The sequence below is a fragment of the Thunnus maccoyii genome, chromosome 18 (genome assembly GCF_910596095.1).
Source record: "Thunnus maccoyii chromosome 18, fThuMac1.1, whole genome shotgun sequence".
NCBI classification, from domain to species: Eukaryota; Metazoa; Chordata; class Actinopteri; order Scombriformes; family Scombridae; genus Thunnus; species Thunnus maccoyii.
The window spans coordinates 8,392,240-8,418,058 of record NC_056550.1 but is presented as its reverse complement, the minus strand read 5'-3'; the positions used below and the strand labels follow the sequence as shown (position 1 = coordinate 8,418,058).

Here is a 25,819-nt window from a genome sequence, read left to right as displayed (position 1 = left end):
GGCAGAGGTCTAATTCAGAAGTTTGCTTCCAGCAATTCTGTAATTAAAAACAGAAAAACCACCTAAAGTATGAATGAGCCCGTTCTCTGTTGAAAAAAAGATAAAGCCTGCGTTTAATTACGGCCAAATAGCGATAAACATAAATAACACAAGCCTGTAATGCAACAGTGCCGTGCTGACTACTGATCACTTCTATAGGCTGACTGGTGCCTGATTGATCAATTCTTCCTGATGTCCAATAATCACTGGCATTTGAGATATTGTGTTTAAGTGTGAGGGACACCACAACAAAAACCATTTATACCACAATAGTTTAACCTGACCATGCAGTTCTGGAGCATTTGGTTCATCTTAAGCTTCACTGTAAAAAGGTAAGCTGGAGCTAGGTTACTGTAATAATGATTCAAACTAGTTCTTCACGAAATTCCCCTTCAACACAACCACCTGGGTGATTTCCCTCCAATCCCCCCGAAGAGTCAGCCCAAGCTGCTTCCCATATGAGTTGGTCTAAAAACATCTGTAAATCTATTTAATTCATCACTGTCAATGATCAAATGTTTGATTTGTCTGTAAAAATGAGTCTTTTCCTGATTTAGCTGTATGTAGCCACGTACATATATACAGACATTTTTTGGGATAAAGAAATGTAATGAGATTGTCAAAGTTCTTCTATTTAAGCAACCTGAAGACCTATTATCAGTGACAATTGTGGACATGTGGGAACAAGAACGAGGGGCGGACCCATCACCTCACACTACTCCTAAACTGGGAATTACACGTTAACCTCTCACTAGTGAATATTTTGATAACTTTTTATTAATCTTTTCAGTTGTGTAAAAGCAGCATTTCATGTTGTACATTGATACAGAGTTAGTGTATATTTCAGCTCATTTCCAGATAAATACTGTCAGAATTCAACTAAAGTTTACAAAACCCAACAATTTAATTCTCTTTACAAATGGTGCCATGGTGTCTTTTGATGTGCCACATCGATCTCAGAGAGCACATGAAGGATGTTTCGGCTCTTTAAACAAGCTCCAATTTGAACACTTGACTGCAAATGCATCTTGTGTGCAATGGCTGAACTCTGATTACTGTCTGAGATTTTTTGTTAGTGGAGAAACCGGTTTCTCTGCCTCTTCCATCCACACACACACACACACACACACACACACACACACACACACACGAGCAATCATTTGTTTATCACATACCAATAGCTTTATTAAGTCACAAAGGCAAATCAGGAAAACGGGATTTTATAACAAGCTATATGCTACAGGCTGATCCGGGTCCGCTAATGGAATGTTCTGGACTGACAGGGTTTGCTCTCATCTATCACGCCATCTGCAGGATCTGTGATTGGTGGCCATTTTTCTTTTACGTTTGACATCTTGAGTTGTAGTGCAAAGATGACGTAACAACATTCACGCAGGTGTGTTTTCCTGGCACTGACTGATGGTCCTGAATTGAATCCCTCGAGGTTATCAGTCTTCATATGACGCTAACCAATTAAAGGCTCAATATACAATAAAATATTATATTATGACTGTTATTTTGTTATTGTCAACAAATCCCTTGATGCATAAGTCTGTCTCTCTTCATTTTCCAAGTTCCCAAGCTGACCACGTCAGAAGGCAAAAGTGTTTATAGCTGTTCCAAACAGCCACACTCAAAGGTGGAGTGAAGCGCCTCATGTCAAAGAGATGGGGTGTTGCAGTCGTTCATATCTATAAAAACTGATGGAAGTAGCTGGTTGATGAATGAGGAAAAAAAAAAAAAAAAAGGTCAAATCCTGCTTGATGTGTCACCTCTGCACACCTGGCCAGTCGTTGCGCTTAATGGGTGTGATGGCCTGATTTGGAAAGTTAAAAAAAATTGTTGGACGCAGTCCCCAAAGCGGAAGGGTGCGGTGTAGAGGTGGGGTTCAGGTGCTGTTTAACAATCTGACAAGTACTCTGGCTGAAGCATACCAAGGATTTCAGCCCCAAGCCCACTGGCTCCTACTGAAGACGTAAATTATTGGAAAATGACTCACAAATATATACTTTAATTTTAAAAAAATGTCCTAAAACAGCTGGGCACTGTAGTTTTTAAATCAAACCATGTTCTAACATGAGTAAAAGGTGCATTTGTTGAGGCTCACTGTGTGTGAGTGGCTCACTGATGGCTTAGTTTCTGGAGAAAAATGGAGGGCTATGGCACAGAGGAATAAGGCTTTGGTTGTGCAGGTAATACTAGTTTATAGTATCAATTCATTATTGGTTTTGGTCTTTTCATCGATTTTTGCTGACATTAAGAAAAACATAAGATACCACCAGACCACCTAGAATTAGAAAGTCACCTAAATGGGACTTAAGCATCAACTGAAAACTAAATCGACAAAGATGACCCTTGCACAGAACGTGCAACACCAAAAGTACAATTGTGTTCAAAGTGGTTTATAAGAAAGTGTGTGAGGCTAAATTGTGTATATTTAGTAAGAAGTCCTACCATCCCAGGCATTCCTTGACCCGGCGGCACCTTCTTGTCCATGTTGAACTGGGTGGCCATATTGTTGGGCAGGCCCGCCTTATTCTGGAGCTGTGGGCCCAGCCCTGCTCCAGGCAGCCCCTGGCCAGCAGACTGGCCGTACGGACCGCCATAGGGGCCCGCATTGGCCATCATATTCATCTGGAGAGCAGGGTGAGAGGAAGTAAAAAGAAAATGAGAGAGATGGGGAAAGAGACGGGGGGGGGAGAGGAGAAGAGGAGGTAAGGAGACAAAGCAGGAGATGAAGAAATAAATTGTTTAGAAGGCGAGATAAATTACTTTTCATGATTTTATTACAGCATGATTTAAGCAGCAAGACGACGGGTATTCAGACATTCAAGGTAGAAATATGGGAGGGATTACAGTGTCCACTTTTTGAGTTTGAGTTAAACAACTGCTCAATGCTACTGAGTAAAGGGTGTAAGGAGGACAACATGGAATCACTTTCCAAATACTAGCAGTAATTATTCCTTCATAATGACTATATGTTGTGAGTGTACAGTTCAATGTTCAGACTGTACAATGTCACTTCCTCTTTTTCCTGACCTTACTTTGCTCTCCACAATAAATAAATAAATAAATAAATAAATAAATAAATAAATAACAGAGTCAGAATCTAAATGCCACCTTTGCAAACAAGGTCACTGCCAGCTCTGATCTCAGATCCAGCCCAAACTATTTCCAGCTACTTTAGCATCTGGCCAAACTATTCTTGATTTCAACAGCAGCACATCAATCCTATGGCTGAGGATCCAACACGAGCAACAATGTGGAGTGGCTTGTTAACGGTTGTTACGTGACCAACAGAGACTCATGAAACTGTTTGTACTTTGTGAAAGTGAAAATAACTCATCTTACTGGGTTTAATGATGAGCTTAACTGCATGATTTCCTTTCTGAACAAAGACGATCAGTAAAAAAAAACATGAATTATACATATACTTTACTGATGATATTGTAACTACAGGACATTACAAAAGAACCCGTGTTTACTGGTACACACTCACAGTGAGTTAAGTTACAATCTCATACAGTTGCAGGAATAAACCTCAATTAAACCATTTAACACAGTGGTTTGCAGCACTGACTTCACATCCTTACAACCGAATCATAACCATCGTGTGGCATATTGCCAAGCAAAGAGGTTAACCATCAATACCGCAGAGTGAAGGGTGATGTGGATACGAATCCAACACACAACCACACTCATGCCTGCACCTACACCTGCTCTGGAGAGCTCTTGTCTTCACCAGTCTCGCATAAGACATCAGCCTACAGCTTCAATCAAGTCTGAAAAGATGTCTAAACACATTAGGTGTGTTCCAACTACTTCCAAATCCCCATGATACAGCTTAAAATATGTCAGTTTTAATGTTTGTGTAAATATTGTCCTTTGACAAAATTCACTTTTCAAAATTGCTCAAAATGACAACATCTTTACTGTAAAAGGGTATGAGAAACATGCAGGTGTGAGATTCAGCAGAGCACCAAAACTACACTTTGTTTAGGAAGGCATTTGGAACATCTTAGTCTCAGTTAAAAATTGCAATCTATCATAATAAATAATTTGCGATAAAACAGTTGCTTCTGAGATGTCAGTGTAACTCATGGTCCTGGTGTGCTTACCTTGTTCAGTGCTCCGGGTTGCTGTGGTCTTATCCCTGCCTGACCCCCAGGTCCCATTTGCTGACCACCCTGCTGCTGCTGTAGGGTTTCTGCCAACAGATTACCATTGTTACCCATGCCTGCACTACCAGGGTAACCCATTCTCGGCGAGCCGTTCATCACCTGCCCCCCCATCAGCCCTTGCTGCTGCTGTCCAGTGTTGCCCTTCTGGGTACCCATCATGGCAGCTGCCCGATTGAGCGCTGCCACCCCTCCCACCATCCCAACCTGCTGCATTAATCCAGGTTGCTGCTGCTGTCCCTGGGGAGGCATGCCTTGAGGTCCACCAGGGGAGACACTGACACCCCCCATCATCCCCATGGAAGCCCCAGGTCCTGTGCTGTTAGAAGTAGGGCCACCCTGCTGTGCTGGTGCTCCAGCGCGCAGGAGCTCAGACAACTGTTTGTGTTTCGCAGCTGCATCCTGACCTCCTCCTACACCTATCCCTCCAAGACTGGTGTGGAGTTGGCTGACATCCCCTCCGTTGGTCAGCCCCAGGTCCGAGGAATTGATAAGCTCATCTGGGAGGTCATGCTCCAGGTCAAAGAGTGAACCAAAATCTAGGCACAAAGAAAGAAAGAAAAATCTTACCCACCAGAAAAATAAAGATCTGATTCAGAAAGTGACGACTCAGGAAATTTAACTAAAATTTAGGATTGGCGTAGCATAGCCATAGTATTTCAAGGCTAATAATTAAATTACCTTACATTTTTTAAAGTGTGGCACAGCTCTGACACCACTTTGAAAACTATCAACCACTGATTTAGAGCCCACAGCTAGACAGGCAGAGCAGCAGTAGCTGCCTCTCTCAGCCTGGACTTCTCTCCTGGGCATCAGTTTGTGGTTTGATGGGATGCCAAACATGGAGAGTGAACGCAGTAGGGTCGAGGTGAGAAGCCGCAGAGGGGTAAACACTACAGTACCTAGGTAGGTGTGTGCATTGGATCTTCAGTTATGTGGTGTGAGGGCATGAAACAGAGGAAGGTGTAAGACTTAAGTTATATCCACTAAGACAGGAGGCAAAAGAAGAGGGAAAGGTCTTTGACAGGACATTTTAATATATTAAAATCACAATAATTTTCCTTGAGTAGACTTTTGATACACGTTAAAACTGATATATCTACTGTAACATCCCAAACCAAGTTGTTCTCTATGGATCGCCCCATGAAAACATTATGCATTTTCAATTTTCTGTTGTTAACATGTTAACATCCCAACGAAAGATTGATGTTACAGTGTAGAAGATGCCAGGCCTGTGTTTGACTTCATGCATGATACTAGTTGTATCCCTACCTCTTCTCTCACTGTCCTCATGTACAAACTTGCCATGTATTACTACATTAAGAGCCCAGATCCTGTGAGAATTTACACATGCTTTGAGCTTTTTTTTTTTTTTTTTTTTTAACTCACATTCATTTATTTTCTGACAGTTGGAGAACTAAAGGTGTGGCTACTATTCTTTAAAAAAGATGATTTCACAATTGTGAAACTTTTTGTGTTGTAAGAAATATTTGAGTTAAACTATACATACTAATTGTCGATTAAATGCCTAAATCATAGTGATTGTGCAAATTAATTTGTTTATTCTTTTGCAATGATGGCTTAATTCACAATGCATTTAAGTGGTTTGCTTGGGCTAAGTGTTGAATTTGAAAAGTAAACTACAAAAAGTGCAGCGCATTGTCACCGTGCAGAGGCAGACAATGGAGGCTGAACAAGAATGGGCACCGTCGGTAGCACAATTGAGAAAACTAAACGCCTTTGAACAAAAGGCGTGAAAAGAGGCATTTCGGAGACGATGGCTGAGTTTGCCTTTTTACTTAGAACGCGGTAATAAAATTGAAGTTGACGCAAAGCTGCATCTTCAGTTGGACAACAAGGCTTTGCGCAACTTTAATGAAGTGTCGAACAATAGCTAGCTGGTATACGACAACCGTTCACTAAAACTCAAGTGTCCCCACAGCAAACACATGTACACGAAATTCATGACCCCACACATTTACTTCTGCAGCTACTGAAAGGGTTAGCGCCAACTTAAAAAGTCGCTCTGGTGACCATTAGGGTTTAATTAATCACTTATTTTCTTTGCTAGCCAGCTACCGAGCTCAGCTGAGCCGGTCCAACGGCTGGCTAGTTAGCTAGCTCGCTCGGTTACCGTTACTTTCTCCTAAAGCTAGCTTTGAAACGAGCATTTGTCTCTACGTTTATTGATTATTTACGACGCCGGTGGTTTAATGTGCCTGTGCTCTCATCCTTCGGATTAATTAAACTTTTAAAGTAGCTCGTAAACTTGAAGCAAACTGGGGTGACTCGACTCTTCCATTGTTTGGAGGTGGATCTTTTAGTTACTAGCTAGTTAGCCTGTTGAGGCTAACACATCAAAACATCACTCCTGGAAAGTTGCTACTGGCGCCAGCTCCAACGATACTGCATGTTTCTCGATAGCGATCAAAATTTACCAGACTACCCCTTTATTTAAATCGAGCTACAAATACGTGCATGTTTAAAAGCATTAGTAATGGAGCAACTCTGTGTCAGACCAAGTAAGTTGCTGTGCAAACTCTGCAGGGACTTCAAGATTGGCCAGCAACTATTACACCAACAGTTTTATCTCCAAGTAAACAAAACATGCAATATATTTACCATTTCCATCACTGGCAGACACTGAGAGAGCTGGGGAGGACAGCTTGGGCCTCTTGGCTGAAGGCGGGCCGGACTCCAGGACATTATCGGCCATATTTTTGACGAATTAAAAAAATGCTGTAGATCCACGGAGGGCAAGCGTATTTCCCTTATTTGAGTCTCCTTATCCCTTTAACATATGCTTCTGATCGTTCCCCCACCGCTCGGGGGACGGTAGGGGAGAGGAGAGCAATGTTGAACTGTTTCCCTCACAGTTCTCCCTCTCGGTTTATTCCTCTCTGCAGATATCAGTCAAGTCCCCCTCCCCTGTCGGAGAGTTTGTTTCTTCAGATTTGAACAGGAGGAGGTGGGAAGGTGGAGTCGGCGAAAAAAAGGCAAGCGTGCGGCCCTCTGACAACCTCATGTAGCCTCTTCTGCGACACAAAAACTGTCCCAAGATCCGTCCTCCGTGCTGCACTCAGTCTTGTCCGCCATAGTCGGCGGAGAAATCCTGTATTTCAGGTCTGAAACGCTCCAGTGAAGACTCAGTTGGGGCACGGAAATGCTACTTGTTTATTCCTGTGTTAACTTTTGCAGGTCGGTCTCTCATGCAACAGTTCTGAAACCCTCGGTTGCATTTAACATTTCTCTCAGCCGATCAGTCATCTCACTGCTGTCCATGCCACAGATTTCCAAACCAGAGAAAGGTAATCAACCGGTGTGTGGAGACTCACCGGCAGTGGGTTTAAAATACAGTTAAAGTGTTACTCTCAAGTGCAATACTGAGAAAAACAACTTGCCTTGACTCAACAGTAACTGAATAAATAGTACAACAGCTCTGCAGAAAGATGAAAACACTGGAGTCCCGGGGTTACAGTTACTCAGATAAAAGAAAATCTATGGCGAATGTAAAATCCCATGCATGAGTTTTCTTTTGCATGTGCATGCTGACTATACTGTAGTGTGTGACCATGCAAGGCACTGGGTCAGAAAGAGGGGACTCATATTGCACATTTAGTTGTTGCAACCTCCTTTTGCGCGATTCTGCCTATTGCAGTATGCAGGGTAGGCAAAGGTTGAAAATAGAAAATCTTATTTAAAAAAAAATCACTGCTCTTGTGCAATCGATTCTGATGCAGAGTTTATGTCTTTGACAGTGTAGTTCTTGAGGGCAATCACAGCGCTAATTGCCAATCAGCGGGCAGTCAGATTGATCCAATTAGTTTTATTTTGCAGAGGACAATCTGAGGAGGAGGAGGGTTTACTTATCTTGTGCTCCAGATGAGGTTCCTCCTCCGGTTCTCGCTTGGGTTTAAACACTTGAAATCTCAGATAATGCAAAGAATAATAAATACTCCAACAAAAACCCCCAAAACACCTATCAGTCACTGCTTGTAGGATGTCTTGGCTGTGCAAGCGAAGAGAAAAAGAGAAATCTTAATCAAAAACAGGAGCAGAGCTACGGCGGCAGGCGAAAATGTGATAAAAAAAAATGACGGTGGATCGCTGAGAAATTATGGCTATTTCGGAAGCGGAAAGCTTCAGATGGGCACAATAATGTTGACACCCCCCCTAAATTATTTTGGGCTGACAAAATCCTCTCATTGACTCTTTGTGATGGAGAATGCCCCCCTTCGTGTTGATCCTGGCAATTTCCCCTTCTCTTTAAACCCGTCTTTCTTTCCACCTCTCCCTTCTGCCCGGCAGCAATTTATTTATATAATTGTCTATGCGGACTCTTTCCTTCCTCCGCGACGGACACATAATGATTTTTCATGTTGATGTTTTCCCCCGTTTTCGCAGGTATTTCCTCGTTATTATAATATATATAGCCCTCTTCCGCCTCTCTCCTCTCTCCGTCTCCGCTCCGCAAAACACCCCCTTCCTTGGATTTTTCGGAGTATTTCCTTCTCATGCACAAATATATATATTTATATATCACCGACTCGGTTTTTTTCCCTCCACTGTCGTCTTATCTTTTCGGTGATGCTTTCCCCCCTCTCTCTTGATAACACGGACAGGATTTCGCCACTCTTTTCTTCCCCCCAGCAGTTCCCGGAGCGGCGTGTCGTCGGCCGCCGGAGTCGCTCCTTCTCTCGGTTATCTCCTCCTGTTTCTGACGGTCTGTCCGCACAAACAAAATGGCGGCTTGTTGTTTCTACTCCTCTGATACGGGGGGAGGGTTGGAGGTACAGCAACATTAGGCGTGAAGGGGGGGAGGGAGGGGTGGAGGGAGAGGGGGAGGTTGTCTTCGTAGGTGTTCGGGATTGTTCGGAAAGTGGTTCCGAGCTCTGTCAGCAGTCGCCGATCTCAATCTGTAGGGGACAGTGGAGCTCCACTTTTCATACAGCTGATAACACTTTACCAGTAAGCAGCGAGGGAAAGTAACAAAGTACATATTCTCAAGTACACACGAGTAACATTTGGTTATTATATTGTAATAACCAAACAAGTATTTTCGAGTCTTTACTTTAACAATAGTAAAAATGCCTTGCTGCAAGCTCACTACTTCATGTTGTCACCTTTAGTTATCTTATATTTTTAATAGTTAAGTTTATTTAAATTGTTTATTCTGCAAGTGCACTGTTTTTGATCTGGGAGAAACATAATTTCATTTCAATGTATGTGAGTACTAAGAAATAACAACATAATTTTGAATCTTGAATTTACACTTTTGTACTTTATACTTCTACTCCACATCTCAGATGCAAATATACTTTTTACTCTACTAGGCTACATTTATCTTAAACTCTGAAAGGAACAACTCTACATTATGAGTACTTTTACTTTTAAGATACTTTAACTACACTCCTGTACACATTTACTTAAGCAAAGGTTTGAATGCAGGACCTTCACGTATGTTTATAATGTGGTATTACTAGGCTACCTTTACTTAAAGTCCCCCACCTCTCAGAAATGTTTTTCTTCTTGTTCCTTCAGTCAGATGTTTGATCTTCACTGTGCAGAATGATGTATGTGCAGAGTTTAACGCTAGAAGGTTGTTTTCACATTAATCTGCTGAAAGTGTAAAGTTTCTCTGAGCTCATTGAAAATCTGATTTTAATGGGCGGGCCTACGATCATGATTTGTGACATCACCACTAGTTTGGAGCCAATCCTGGTCCAACATTCAACTTACACAAGTGTGATGTGAAAACTTGAAGCCTCCAGTGTACAAACACTGAGAATGAACTTTACAGTGAAATAGGAGACATCTTGTCTCCAGCAGTTAAACTTTCTGAAATAAAATATATTTGCATATTTATAAATTCTGGAATTTTGGAAATGAAGGAGTCTAATGAAGGAGAAGGAGTAGATGCCAATTTAAGGAGTTTAACTTGGTAATTACACTTTTTTTCTGGGGAAAAACATATCAGACACACATTATTGTTCCAAGCAGAGTATTTTTTGTATGTGGAGGGGATCTTTAAGGAAGGGATGCAAATAAAACCGTTACAATTCCCAAAACTTAATATCCCAATCATCAAATAGTCCAGTACAAGCAAAAGTCCTGCATTGATAATGTTGCTTAAGTAAAAGTGTGTTTTCAGCTAAATGTACTTTAAAGTATCAAAAGTAAAGTACTCAATGCAGAAAAAAAGCCCCTGAGAGTTTTATAGTTTAGCCTATTATCAGTGGTGGAACTACTCAAATCCTTTACTTAAGTAAAAGTACCTATACAACAATTGAAAAATACTCCATTACAAGAAAAAGTCCTGCATTCAAACTCTTCCTTAAGTAACAGTACAGTATTATGAGCAACATGTACTTAAAGTATCAAAAGTAAAAGTACTAGTTCTGCAGAATATACATGACTTTTCTCTATTCTTTGCTTTTTGTGTGAAATATTGGATAATTTGACCTCTTTGAACTTCAATCAGTTATTTAAATGAAACCTGAGACGTCTTTGGTAGAATTGCAAACAAACTCATAGCCATCTAAAACCAGTGAAAGGAAACAAGTAGACACTGCCAAAAAGGTTGGAAACCTCTGTTGTGACATGAAACAATGTGTTGGATTAGATTATTATATGTTTATATGCACATTTTAATCTCAAACTATAGCTGCCAAATAAATGTGGAGTAAAAAATACAATGTGAAATTCTGAATTGTAGTGGAGAAGAAGTATGAAGTGGCATGAAATATACTCCAGTACTTAAAGACAGTATATGAGTAAATGTGCTTAGTTACATCCCACCACTGATCATCACATCTGTGCTGCACAACACTTCCTTCATTTTGCAAATGGCCGTCACTCACTGAAAACATTTAACTTGTGTCAAAAGTGAATAAATTAGTTATTTAGTAAGCCATTTTGGTCACCAAGTGTAACTCAATGCCTAAGTGGGTAAATTCTTCAATTTACTTATTTACAATTTACTTTAAAACTTACTTAAACATTTAGATTGTATGTGAACGTAACAAGAAAAGCACATAGTGTTTTGAGAAAATGCCAAAGTAACCAAGAATAAAATGTTTTTTTTCTATAAGATCATTTCAAGTATAATGTTACATACAAAAATCAGCCCCCGTATCTTCAAATATATCCACTTTGACTTCAGACTTTTACGTACAGTTCACACAGACACATACAGTGCTTACACACGGTATTTACGCCCCTTGGAAGTTTTCATGTTTTAATGTTCTACAACATTGAATCAAAGGAGATTTAATGTGGCTTTTCTGACACTGATAAACAGAAAAAGCTCTTTTAATCTTAAAGTAAAAACAGATCACTTAGAAATGTTCATGTATCAATCCAGACTTTTCTCGTGTTGTTTGGAGTCTTCCTGTGTCCTCATGGTGGAGGTTTTCACTTGATGCTGAATCAACAGAAGTTGATACAGGTGTATTTATACTGTAATCAACTGAACCCCCTTGACTACACACAGTTGATCTCCATTTCACTTCTATAATCAACAAACTCTTTTCATGGCATACATTTGGACTTGTAAAAGCACAGGTGTAAACAATAACAGTAGCAATGGCTCTAATATCAGAGCCTGGAACTGGCTCACCATCGTAAATGTTATTTATTTCACCTGTGCTTTTCCTGCTTTGACAAATCAAAGTCTGCTGTATCTTGTATTTTATATTTGAAATGAAAGAGATCATATTGCAGAGATGTTTACTCTTTCTCTGTTGATCTATGTCAAAAAAGCTACATTAAATCTACTTTGATTCAATGTTGTAAAACAATAAAACACAAAAACAACCATGGGGCATTACTACTTTTATATATTTTCCTGCTTTCCCAAAATGATTTCCATCTATCCACATAGTTTTGATGTGATTTTCTGAGGTGTGAAGATACTGAGTATCACTATACTGTGTATAAGTGTGGCGCTCAGAGTACCATGAAAATGCATTTTCAAGAACTCAGCAACCAAATACAGAATGACACTGTTAATCACACAGTAAGTGAAGATAAGTGACAGGTTGTCTTGGTCCATCTCGATCCCCTAATATTGAGGTCAACTTTCTATCCTGCCCAAATCTCAGTTCAATGCAGCCACTATTATCATCATCATCATTTTTCACACCATGTCGTCAATCATCAGTAAGATGCATCAAACCAAAATAATTTATTAGTTACGAAAGAAGAAATAGAGATCTTTTTAATACATATACACAATTTTCTTTAAAAGAGAACACACACAATCACACACACACACAAAAAACAAAACACACACATAATCTCTTATCAATGTATACTTTTGAAACGATTTCAGTGCATTGGTGTAATCGTTATCATTCCAGATTTATCAGGAGCATCTCTTTTGGACAGAGTCCTCTTTATTCATTACTTGTGTGCATAAACATGGTGGTCTGCTGATTTGACATGCCCTGGTCCTTCCTGATCATTCATACAGTATAGTGAGTGATGTTTAGAGCCTGTGTACTGTAGCATGAGTTGAATGATGGCAACTGTGTATTTTTGTGTGTAAGAGACAAATGAAGCGTGTGTATGTAGGCTTTAGAAGTTATATGAGTGAGACAATAAACATAGTTATATCCTGGTGTGCAATGATGGTGTTAATACTGAAGAACATGGTGTGGAGCAAACTGATTTATATAAGCTGATATTTTTATGCATTTGGTTCATCAGTCTGTCACGAAAAATGCTGACATGGTTGTTAGATCTTAATACTGGGTCTTTAGTTGGATATATTCTTAATGAAAAGGGTTAACAGATGTTTCTAGGTTTTGGTTTATGGTTCAACGTCATATTTTACCTGTTGATAGCACCATCACAATGATAAGTGGATTGCGTGTGATGAGGACCAGTCTCCATGTGGCATTGCTGCTGAACAGTGTAGTACACCACTACGTAGACCTTAACACAACTATATCCACCTTTACTGTAGATGAGCTCTTCATCATTCTTAGAGTGACAACAACACCATGTTTACTTATTTGGTTTTCTGTTTTGGAACTTATGGTCTTATGCAGATTGAAAGATTGATCAGTGTAATGAGTGCAGCGTCTTGTTCAGTTACGTATTGACAAGACTTTGTGCGCTCCTGTTTCGTGACAACGGCTAACTTTAGTGTTGAAGACAGCAGTGTGGGAGAACACTTGCCAACAAAACATGAAACCACTGTGTTTCTTTGAACATTTAGGCAGAAAAGCGTCTGCAAAATCTATGATCTTCCACATTACCACATTTCTAAATTTTTGAGGCTTTGTTGAGACTAAAACCACAGTCTTGCAGTGTGCTCCCACCTTTCATGTACCTGGGCCCTGAGCCTGATGACGTGATCACCGTGGAGACGGTTGAAAAATCACAGTACACTGCTTGCCATCGATCCTGTGGCTCATTTGGTCACTTGTCTGTCTCGTCCTGCCCTATCTCTGGGCACAGGCCTGCTCTACATCAGCGATGGTCTTCGGTGCGTCAGACGACAGAATCAGAGGGCCTCCCTTGTCTTGGATCACCACGTCATCCTCGATCCTCACACCCAGGCCACGGAAACGCTCTGGGGCCTGGTCATTGTCCTCGCCGATGTACAACCCTGAGACAAAAGAAGGAGAAAAGTGGAAAAATTCAGGAAAGCAAAGCAAAAATTTATTAACTGACTTTAAAAAAGAGCTCTAACAATAGGGGAAGTTGTGGACCAAACCATCCAATACAAGTCCACACAAATTGGATAAAGAGAAAGAGAAAACTATTCCTCATGTACTGGCACAGCTGCACATCTTTAAGAAGAAAAAAATGATCGAGAGAGTAAGAGAAAGTTTAAAAGCCTTATTTTTCTGTACCTGGTTCTATGGTGATGGCCATTCCTGGCTGTAGAGGCTGTGAGCGGGACAGCTCAGGTGTGTCGTGGACGTCCATGCCCAGGTAATGACCAACATGATGTGGACAGTACCGCCGCGCAGCCTGGCATGAGCATAAACAAAATTAAGGCCTGAAGCAGTTGTATATCTACCTGCCTTAAAAGCACAACTGAATCTAAGACCTCTAACAGCTGGATGCATAAAAAACATTCAATTTTCATTAAGACACGGAATCATTGCTCACTTTTAAACACTGAGAAAGGCCTGGAAACTTTGAAATTTTGGTAAATATGCTTACTTGCCTTCTTGCCAATAGTTAAATGAGAGGATTGATACCACTCTATGTGCAGTCAATATGTAGTTGGAGCCAGCAGCTGGCTTGACAGGGACAAGTTACCATGAAACCAGTGGACACTCCAAGAAATAATTGGGCAAATAACAGCAAATTGTCGTTTTTTCACTTTGTTTTTGTACAGCGTGAACAAACAAGATATAACATGTTAACTAACAAGTTTTAGATGTATTTGGACAGAGCCGGGCTAACCATTTCCCCTTGTTTCCAGTTTATGCAAAGCTAAGCTAACAAGCTGCTGGCTCTAGCTACATATTTACTGTACAGATAAGAGCGGTATCAATCTTCCAACTCTTACCAAGGAAGCAAATAAGCACTTTCCCCAAAATGTCAAACTACTACTTTAATGGTTTGTACATCTCAAACAACAAAAACTTTCTGTTCCAAAAGCTAAGAACTGTTTATTAGCTTTCACATTTGTAAAAGACAGAAATGACCGACCAGCCAGTTTCAAATGCGCAATTTCTCGGATTATTATTACCTTTAAAGCATCAGCATCACTGGTACTGGCCTTGATGATACCTAGCTGCCTGAGCTGTCGTCCCAGTAGAGCCAGCATTGTGCTGTAGATGTGATCCAGACTGACGCCCGGGGAACACAGAGACAAACAGGAGCGCTGGACCTCCAGGACGGCCTCGTACAGCTCAACCTGGGCAGGGCTGAACCTGGCAGGAAGGAGGTGGGAGCAGTAGACAGTTAAGATGTGTTTGCATCAAGGAGCCTGGTGGTGGGAGGGATGAGGGGAGCAATTTCCGGTGTTGATTACATTTATTGTATTCTTGCCTTTGTCATGGAAAAATCAATTAAGAGATCTATCAAAAAGAAGAGTCATACAACAATTTCATTAAATTTAAAAGGCCCTAAAATCTAAAAGACCCAGAAGATTTCAAAACAAATCATGTATAAAGTTGAAACAAATGGTGAAAATTAATGAGAAAAAAATGGATTTCAGTTTATTTACTATGAAAAAATAAAAATAAAAGTGAACTTTATGTAGTGTAGTGTTGATGGGTGGGTGTAATAAACTCCAGCCTCAGCCACAACTTTGATACTCAATTCACCACTGACTATAACACGAAAACTAAACTTGTTTTGAGCCTCTGCAGATTTTCAAAATAGCATGAAAAGTCATGTATATATAATCAACAGCTGGGTTAGGGTGACATAGTCTGTAGTGATGCATCAAACACACAAAGTGACCTTTTGTTAAACATCTACTCTGTCAACAGAAAGTTACTTGAATGGGAAAATTTCCAAATGAGTAAATTGTAACCAAAAAACAACCATCAGAGCCAACAAACTGGACTTAAACCTGCAATAACTGATTGTTGGTCAATATTCACTTTCCTTTTTTGTTCTTCACCTACTCCTAAAGAAAATATCCGTCTCTTTCGCTGCTAAATGCTCCACTGTAGTATGCATGTGTGAAAACTACAGGCTGCAGGTCAGGAAGCCAAAACAATTAGGTAAAAATACTATAAAGCTCCAGAGAGCTAAGGGAGAGCAGAGCTGTGTGATAATGTAAGGTTAATACACACATACACATAGGGATTTCATCAAATGTTAATATAAAAATATGAATTAGAGCCACTTTAAACTCTGATCTAATATCTTTTTCATTCATAGGTATTTGCATAGTATTCCAGTCAATATGTGCTTTTGAATGCGCTATAGTCAAAATAAAGCTAATAAATGACTTTGACTAGTAGCTATAGCTTCATTGTAAGTAGTATTTTCACCATCTCTCTTAAATACACTCAGAAATGTGTCTATTAAAAAATACAAAAAGTGACAGTAGCACAATCAAACTAAAGAGAATTAAAGTTTTAAGAAAAAAGCTGATCCATTGATAGACATTCTGGGTGCCACATCGAATAAGGCCGATAAACGCCAGTCACAGGCAGTTTAATTATGTTTGGTATTAGCATTAAAAGACTATACTTCAGAATTGGAAAGAGGAACCTGTGCCCACCTTTAAAACGTGGCTCAGGGAACTGAGCAATGTATTACACTTGGAAGAGTTGAGATATTATTTAAACAAAAGCCAATGTCATTTGTAAGTATGGCATCCAGTTACAACCTTTATGGACAGTATTGACCGGTGATCTTAATATTCAACAAGTATCCTTAAGATTATTATCCAACACTGTTTGTCATGTAATATCTGAAGTGACATTGTATCTGACATCTGAAGTTCGAAGCATCTTTCATAACAGAAAGCCAGGCTCTATTAACAGTTCTACGGGGAATTAGCATGCCCCATCGCAGGGGTAACTGATAGTTTTCCTTTTTCACCTTGTGATTTGTCCTCTTTACTGTTCTGAGCAATTAACAGTCTGCTTGACATAATTAGAAGATGTTAGGATATTAAGTACATTGAATCAGTATTGTTGTTACAAAAAGTATTGCTATTCTTAGTCTCAATTTCAATGGAAGCAATGTTTGTCACGTGAGTTTACCTGAACAACAAGCTGTAAATAAACAATCTTAATACATCTTGTACATTAATTTTCATCTCTTGATGAAAATTCACAATACTCACATTGTTCTTAAACCCACAATGACATAATAACAAGCCAAGCAACAAACTGAGCTAACTGAGGAGTTCAGTGGGCTGTGTTGATCTTTCCTTTGTCAAAGCCTGACCCCACTGCTGCTGCTCTATAAACATGCTGCCAAAAAGCTCTCTTTTGCTTTGTCAATTGCTGTGATTTTGTTTCATTGTTTTATTTTCCATATTATATGTTGAATATGTGCTTCACAATCTTGTCTTCATATGTCAGTTTTCTTCACAGTGAGTTGATTTGTGCTTGCTGTTGAAGAGCAGTTCTTACACGAGGGTTGTCTTATATTAGTTTTGAGTTGGCTTTATGAAACAGCTTATTCCTGTTTCAGTGTGTTAGGCTCATTCAAGACAGGACTTTCACAATGAGTCCTGCTTTTCCAAACCACCTTCACGAAACACTCCTCTGGTGGCTCTACAGAGCTACGCTGCTCAGATATTCTTTATCAACTTTTGCTTTTCTTTGACTGGTACAATTTATGATTATTTTGTCAAACTTACTTCCCATTCACTGGCCATGTTCGAGTGACATCACTGACATAACCAAAGTATTCACAACCGCCATCAAGCAGCACCATTTCACCATCCTGGTGGAGGAGAGAAAGAGGGAGACGAGTGTAAGAGTCATTTATGCTACTGAATCATTACTTTATACACATATGAACCACTTCTCATTCTCAGGATGGTTAATGTGTGTGTTCATTGCACCTTATACGAGAGGTCAGATCCTTCATCGCATTCAACACCTTCATTACCTTGATAATCTGGTTGTTGTTTATGTAGTGCAGAGTATTGGCTCGATTCCCTCCAGCAACCACAGGTGGATAGGCTAGGAAGTTGGCACCATGGAGTCGATTCTCAAAATCAAACTGGAAGAAGAGTTTCTGTCAAAAAAGGCCTTTCTACTTGAGAAATAACTGTAGGCTTCATGTTTGCTATGATTTATGTCATATACAGTAGTAGACAGACAGAGAGAGAGAGAGAGAGAGAGAGAGAGAGAGAGAGAGAGGGTAAATACAGCATTAACTGTACTTTAAGCTAAATCCTGCAGAGTTCAGACAGCCAGAAACCAAACTGTCTTCATCCAAAATTCATCAGAGACATCAGACTGGGAAAGTATCTCAGATGGAAGAAAGGAAATATCATTACAAGCAGTGATACATCCTCGTATTCAAAGTCTAATTCCATCTAAAGTCCAACATACACTGAAACTGACAAAGTCTAAATAAACAGTTTTTCACTGCTGAACATTTAACTGTTTGACTTGTCGAGGGTAGCAGAGAAACCTGACTCATTTCCATCATAACCCTATTTTCTCTGAGTAACCTGGTTTCTTGTGTACAAGGTACTGCTTGAGGACCACAGAGGAAATGATTTCCTGTGTGTTCCTCGATGAATTCATCTTAATCAGCAGTTGTCAATACTGTGTGTAATGTTGAATGTTGAAAATATCAAATAAATTCAATCGATCAATCTGACAGTTGAGTCCAGTCTTAATGAGGAGTAATAATAGTTTCCTCTTTACTTTGCAGTAATCACATTAAAGATCAATTAAAGATCAATACAAGACACAAAGATCATAGCAGGCCACACATGATAGATAGATAGAGAGGCAATGAAGACCCATACGGAGATTTTCAGCTACCTTAGCAAAGAGCACAGCTTCATCCACATCTCCATGAGACAGAGCCATCGTCCTCCTAAAAGCCTGAAAGACAAAGAGTTGAGTTGGAACGAGTACAACATACATGTATTTTAAAATGCATCCCTGTGACAAAACTGAGAAGTGGTTTAGTGGATAATCTCCCTTGAAAAGTGAACCAGGTGTTAAATTAAAGCCCGTATGTGTAAATTATGAACATTCTGACTTTGGCACCCCACAGTGGCAGCATGGAAAAAAACAACATTGTGGCAAACAGCAATGTACACTGTAGCGTAGGTTGAAAACAACACAGACTGCACCGATTTTCACGAGGATTGTTTCAGTTTTCTATAAACAAAAACATATGCAATGAGAATAATTTGAAAGATAATCACATTCAAAAATCAGAACAGAATGTCGTTAAAATTCTGATTTCTGGGCAATTTCGTCAAGCATTTGGAAATAATAGTATTGATGGCTTGACAAAGGATTTATTGAGCATTTTGCTTTCATAACTATTAGACGCATTTTTCTTATTATATGAATGTTGAAGAGGAGATTGAGGGGATTTTTTTCAGGGTGTAAACCGATGAGATATCAGTAACTGAGAGAAAAGGCAGTTTTGTTGGAACGGAGGGCACAATGAACTATTATAGAGTCGCTGTTAAATAACAATACCAGCAAATGAAAATTCTTGCATTTCTTGCAGGCATTTATTACTAATTCTACACTATTATGACATTGACTCAATAAGTAATTTAAACACCAACCTGTGCTGTGATGCGACCTGCTTCTTGCATGAGTGCCACCTCTGCTGAGCTCTTGATGGCCCTGAGAGAGTGTATGAGGGATCTGAGAGAGCGCGGCACCGGCCCCGCTTCCAGCATGGGACCCACGTGCACCTGGTGGAGCCGAGGATGGGACGGCTGAGAACTGTCGTACCACAGCAGAGTGCCTGACAGAGGATGGGAGTAGAGAGAAAATGCTGAAGAGAAACAATTAAGTTAAGCTACTTCTAGCTAGCTTGTGCTCCTGTCTTTTTTTTTTAAGAACAGTTCAACCCCTAAATGAAAAAGTCAGTCCATGACCTCTCACCTCTACATCAGTTTAAGTAACTGACTATTTACTGATGTTGCCTATTAAACACACAATGCATTAGTTAGTGGATTTCATCAAGCCTCCACCTGAAAGATTAAAGATGATGGTCCAACAATAAAGTATTGACTGACTCAGGGTGAAAAGCGAAAGCTGTGTCCATCAAGTGCCACTGCTTTGTTAACTAGAGCTTAATAATTATGGTCAACGTTGTTCTTGTGCAATTAGTAAAACCTATAGAGCACTAAAACATGCTCATTAATTGTGGCTGTTCAAATGAAGCAATAAAACAACTTGTTCAATGAGAAAAAAAATCAGATGCAGACACATCTGGACACTGCAATGTTTCTCCATTCTTCTCATTTGGATCCAAACTCTGACTCGGTCGCTGCGGAACATTAATGTTGTTCCTCTGCAGCTTTTAGCTTCATGCTTGGACACGTTTTCTTGATTTTCAACAGATCTTCTGTGGCAGGTTTCTAGTCGACTGCATCAAAATTTCTCTGTATTTTGCTGTGTTCATTTTACTTCCTACCCTCACAAGCTTACCAGGGCCGGCTGCAGAGAAGCGTCCCCACAGCATGATGCTGCCACCAGCGTGCTTCAAAGTAGGCATGTTATGTTTACGATGATGTGCAGTGTTGCTTGCGTCAAACATGGCAAAAGCTCAGTTGCGGTCTCATCAGACCATTAAATTGTCATTGTCTTCCAGCTGACTTCTGTCTCCCATGTGCGTTCCAGCAAACCATAGCCGAGCCGAGGCATGCTTTTCTAAGAGTGACTTTCTCTTTGTCACTCTCCCATAAAGCTGCAACTGGTAAAGCATCTGGCCAACAGTTGTTGTCTACAGTCTCCCCAGTCTGAGCCTCTGGAGCTTCAGTGCTGTCATTGGTTTCTTGGTGTCCTCCCTCACTAGTCTCCTTCTGGCACACTCGCTCGGTTTTTGAGGACAGCCTGCTCTAGGCAGATTTACAGCTGGGCGATACTCTTTCCATGTCTTAATGCTTGATTTAACTGTACTCCAAGTGTTGTTCAGTGACTTGGAAATGTTCTTGTTTTCATCCCCTGACTTGCACTTTTTCAATCATTTTGATGCTTGCAGTGTTCCTTTGTCTTCACGGTGGAGGTTTTACAGGTCTGTTCTGATCAAGGGGTGTGTCCACTTAAAGAGAGTGAATACTTATCCAAATATATATTTTGTAAATAATATTTATAATTTATTTAAATCACTTTGTAGAGATTTTACTGTGTCACTTTGACATTAAAGGGTCTGTTGCTGTTGATTAGTGTCAAAAAAGCCACATTTAATCTACTTTGATTCAAATTTGTTAAACAATGAAACATGAAAACTTTCATGAGAGGTAAAATCAACAAGGACAGCAAGGTTAGTTGTGTGAAGAGATGTTCCTGCTGGACCTGGATCCACTCACCTTTAAGGCTCTTGAGCACAACACCCAGTTCTTCTGTGCTATGAACTCTCTCTATGCCGGTCAAAGCAGCCGCCCCGTCCTTCCCTGACCGGGGTCCGTCCCACAGCTCTCTCCCTGGGTCTCTGCGGGGGACGAACAAGATCGCCTGGTCTGGTCGCCCTTTCCCATAAAGAACCAAGGCACTGTCAGGCTCTAAGATGCCACTGAGGTAGAGGAAATCCTGGAGAACATTTGGCTCTGGGTTAATTGTTAAAGCCTGGCTAAAATTACAAATAATCAGTATCCAAAATGACGACGACTCGCAATTCTCCTATATACCTGAAGCTTGCTGCTTCAAGATAAGGTGTTTTAAACTGTTATTATTCAGTTTCCTGTTATGTTCAACAACCAACAAAGGCACAAGAAGATAAAACTGAATCCACACCTGGTTCTGGTGGAAGGGATAAGGGATGTCATTGGTCATGTAGCGGGTTGGATGGGACAAAACAATGACCACATGGTTGCCAGAGGAGGTAGAGGGTCCCAGCCTGTCCGCCTGGGCCTCGATAAGTGAGGCCAGTCTGTGTCTGCGGAGCTCATATTCTGTCTGGCTCAAGCCTGGGGTCACCTCACCTGAAGAGCAGAGATCAGAAAACAACAGCTCATCACCCACACTTTCACTGTGCAGGACTATTTAGTATGTAACATGCAGTGTAGTTGCTTAAATGTGTACGTCCAGCTGTCTGTGTCCTACAATATGGTCTATTCCTAATCCTCATCCTGTACTATGTGTGCTTGAATCCTACCCAAAGAAATAACTATGTATTGAGGCTGTTGCTGATCTGACTAAAGACCATATGCCGTATACAGGTTTCCCTAAAAAGTGTTAATGTACTAGTACGTAACTCCAGTGTAAACAATACTCACCATGTTTGACGATGTGTGGGTGAGTGAAAGGGCTGGGCTGGCCCAGGTACCGAGGAGGAACGGTCTTTGGTTTCAAACCTCCTGGTTTCACAGAAATGTTTCTGCACGGGCACCACACACATCCTACAGACAGCAACACAACACGGACATTAAAGAGTCTTTAACCAGGGCTGGACGATATGGACAAAATCAAATATCATGATATTTTTGACCAAATACCTTGATATCGATATTGCAACAATATTGTAGGGATGACTATTGGTGCCTTCACAAAATATTTACAATGAGATTTATGGAAGTAATCATCAGTAACGTGGATGTAATGACTAAATGGGTAAAGGCAAATAATAGAGCAGCTAAAACAGTCTGGTAAGTTCAGAAAATGACTTTACTGTAATGCAGCCTTTAAAACCAGGAAAAGACAACTTTTGCCATATCACAATATTATGACATCCAAAATATCTCATATATCGATATAATATTGATATATTGCCCAGCTTTTACCATTAATTCTGTTTGATCTACAGCAGACGTACAGTCTATGTGGGGCGATAAATGACAAGAAACTGCAGTACAGAAACGTCAAATATATGTTTGATGTAATTTAGAAATAATGTCACCATTACATAGTTTGTCCAGCAGAAAGCACTGACAAATTTATTTTTCAACAGTAAATGTCCCGCTCAGTTCATATCTTTGTCACAGTTCTTTAATAATAAGTATAATAAGTGTGGGGGATCCTTTCTAAAATGTTTGTCATACAGCTGAACTCAAGGATTGATGTCAGCCTAAAAAGTCCAGTATCAGTGGGGCTCTATTACAGACCACATCAAAGATATGGTAAAGGCACAGTTCACCCAAAATTCAATTAGCAACAATAAGCCTTATGCTCCGATCATACATCTCTTCAAACAATTTCTAGACTCAATATTTGAAGTGTTTTCATACATAAAACAACAGAGCCAAATCCATTAATAGCAATATCTGGTGTATCTTCAACAGAACATACTATTACTTCATATGAGTCTAATGCTATATTATCTGCTTCACTGATCGCTTGATGATTAATGCTAATTAAGTGGAAGGCTGCCTGACCTCCATCTTTTACATGATGGATCACATGGATACATGTGAATGTATTTTACTTGTTGATAATGTTTTATTCTTTAACTTTGATCCTTTTCAGTATACACCTATGTATGTCTGCAATATGATGAACTTGATCTGTCATTGAAATGCACAAATAGGCTTTATGTTACACCTATAATCCAAACATGTTGACTCTGTACTATATGTATGTTTTTCTTCTCCTCTGTCGTTGCTGTTGTCTGCACTTTTGATGCTGTTTGGTTCAAAAGAGTTCAAAAAACTTTTAGTGAGAAAGCTGAGGTGGAGCAACAGGACAGAACAGCTGGCTGTTTAAATGAGGAATTAGTAACTGACTTATCGATTGAATAACTGAATTTATAAAGCGTTTAGATAAGATAGAAAACGTAACAAGAGCAGACTGAGCTCACCTCGACTCCAGCTCGTCCGTGGCAGCAGCCTGACAGCAGACCTGACCAGGGTGCAGGCTGAGGGCAACATTGTAGCTGCAGCTCGACGACAGCGACCAGTCACAGCATGCGGGTCAGTCAGTACAGTAGACTAGAGAAGAGGTGAACTAACACAAGATATTAACGGAGACACACAGAGGTTTGTTGTTGCGAAGTACCAACGTTAATTTTTTTCATACAACACACAACTGCCTATTTCCCGTTGGTTGACAGTTACCCTCGATAGCTTACTCAACGCATGCTAACTACATTCATTCGTGCTGTTTGTTGGGAAATTGCTGCCCTGCGTTTTGCTTCTCAGGTGCTTAATCCCGCCTCCTCTGCTATAATTGATTAACCTCAATCCTGACCGTGGCGCTGATGTAAACTTTAAAAGACCATATCAGTGTTTTTATTCTTTTACGCTCATTTATGTTCACTTACTACCCACCTTTTTAAGGGTCCAAGCAGCGAAGCTTTACTGCTGGAACCCTTTTGCTTTTGTTGTTGTTGTTGTTGTTCTTCTTCTTCTTCTTCTGTTTTTCTTTGCTAAAAGTGTTTGCGTGCAGCAAAAACATGTTAAAGCTAGAAATGCACAGGTGCAATCAATAACATTAATGATGGCTGAATCCCACTTAGTTTTTCCAAGTTCATAACACTGGTATAGTGACTGATGGTTCACCAGTGTGGCATCCTTGGACACTTGAATGGAACTGAGCCATTGTTAATGTCATTATTGTGTTAGAATATCACCAGACATATTGTTATGATAAACTATTCTGGCTCTTGAGCGACCCCCACCTGGTTCAGGTGTAATGTATGTGATACAAACTATTGCTGAAATATCTTTACCTGGTATAATAACTACTTGAAAGAAAGAAGCAAATAGGCTGCAAACACTTGATACTTTCCATTTCACTGCCCAAAATAACTCTCTAACAAGAAAAAAGGTGATTAACCACGAGTGATTAAAGGAATGTGATGGATTATATACTCTCTGCAGTTTTTGTGTGCCCTAAAAATGTTTTTCACATTTCATTGAGATGATGGCTGCCTGGAATTGAAATAAGAAAAACAAAATTGGTCATAGATCTGAATGAATTATGAATGATTGGCAGCATTGGGAAGTCCAGTATATTGATTAGTATATGATTTGAAAACTCAACACAACCACATGATTGGTGGAAGCTGTATGGATCATAACTCCCTAGGAGAGCGTGTTTTTCTTCTTGTTTCCTCAGTTGAATGTTTGAGCTTCACTGTGCAGAATGATGTATGTGCAGAGTTTGACACTAGGAGGCTGTTTTCACATTAATCTGCTGAAAGTGGAAAGTTTCTCTGAGCTCATTGAAAATCCAATTTTAAAGGGTGGGCCTACGATCATGATTTGTGACATCACAACTAGTTTGGCGCCAATCCTGGACCAATATTCAACTTACACAAGTGTGATGTGGAAACTTGAAGCTTCCAGTGTACAAACACTGAGAATGAACTTTACAGTGAAGTAGGAGACATCTTGTCTAAAACAGTTAAACTTTTGAAATGTTCAAAATGTGCAATGTCATAGATTCTGTATTTTTAAACAAGGGAGAGGGAGTAGAAACCATTTTAAGGATTTTAACATGGTGATTGTACTTTTCTTGTGGCAAAACATATCAGACACACATTATTGTTCCAAGCAGAGGATTTTGACATCTTAATACATGTCTTGAGAGGATCTTGATAGGCTACTATTTAGCAATGAAAATATCATTCAATTGCCCTTAATAATTGAATTGTATTGTGTCTTACTATTAGTAGTAATAATAATTTTGTCATGTTTAATGTATTCATAAACTACTTTGAAAAAAACTTTTAAAGTTTTCACGTGATTATTCAATACTAAACAAGCACTGTCTTTTAGTCGTTCGGAATCAACCACTTTTATAATATTATGAATCACACATTTGTGAATTGTATAATATAATAAATAAATGAATAAATAAATACATAATTTGTATAATAATAATAATAATTTTCTTAAAACAATGTTTACAAAGTGCTTCACGCACAATAAAACTGTCTGACCATGTGCCTGACAGGCCTGACTCAGGGCACAAATCAGTCTCACCATGTGCCTGACAGGTGTCACTCAGGGCTACATATGTATGTAACCATGTGCCTGACAGTCGACACTCGGGGCAACAAATCCCATTTCC

The 25,819-nt window shown here is 39.9% G+C and overlaps 2 protein-coding genes across 13 annotated transcripts in view; both read right to left on the bottom strand.

Annotated features, from left to right (window-relative positions):
- Nucleotides 1–8,982, bottom strand: part of ep300b (E1A binding protein p300 b) — a 35,491-nt gene extending 26,509 nt beyond the window's left edge. For 4 of the 10 annotated variants that reach the window (XM_042391699.1, XM_042391695.1, XM_042391698.1 and 1 more), the window contains exons 1-3: nucleotides 6,840–8,982; nucleotides 4,158–4,756; nucleotides 2,494–2,673 (exon numbers count right to left, since the gene is read on the bottom strand). In XM_042391699.1, the coding sequence (XP_042247633.1) occupies nucleotides 2,494–2,673; nucleotides 4,158–4,756; nucleotides 6,840–6,933 (873 nt within the window). In that variant the 5' untranslated portion in view covers nucleotides 6,934–8,982. Of the gene's footprint in view, nucleotides 1–2,493; nucleotides 2,674–4,157; nucleotides 4,757–4,903; nucleotides 6,752–6,839 lie in introns of those variants that run through there. The other 6 variants (XM_042391691.1, XM_042391693.1, XM_042391694.1 and 3 more) reach the window with 3 other exon arrangements.
- A 3,440-nt stretch (nucleotides 8,983–12,422) lies between these two features.
- Nucleotides 12,423–25,819, bottom strand: xpnpep3 (X-prolyl aminopeptidase 3, mitochondrial). 3 transcript variants are annotated; one of them, XM_042392947.1, is made up of 12 exons: nucleotides 25,732–25,819; nucleotides 23,604–23,749; nucleotides 22,087–22,209; nucleotides 21,605–21,792; nucleotides 21,181–21,400; nucleotides 19,426–19,610; nucleotides 18,659–18,721; nucleotides 17,769–17,882; nucleotides 17,515–17,600; nucleotides 14,932–15,115; nucleotides 14,081–14,201; nucleotides 12,423–13,833 (listed from the first exon to the last, which is right to left on the bottom strand). In XM_042392947.1, exons 2-12 carry the CDS (start codon nucleotides 23,671–23,673, stop codon nucleotides 13,667–13,669), a joined length of 1,521 nt encoding a protein of 506 aa, XP_042248881.1. In that variant the 5' UTR covers nucleotides 23,674–23,749; nucleotides 25,732–25,819; the 3' UTR covers nucleotides 12,423–13,666. The 3 variants fall into 3 exon arrangements, with proteins under 3 accessions (XP_042248881.1, XP_042248878.1, XP_042248879.1); XM_042392944.1 differs by lacking the exon at nucleotides 25,732–25,819 and adding an exon at nucleotides 24,073–24,172; XM_042392945.1 differs by lacking the exon at nucleotides 25,732–25,819 and adding an exon at nucleotides 23,860–23,996.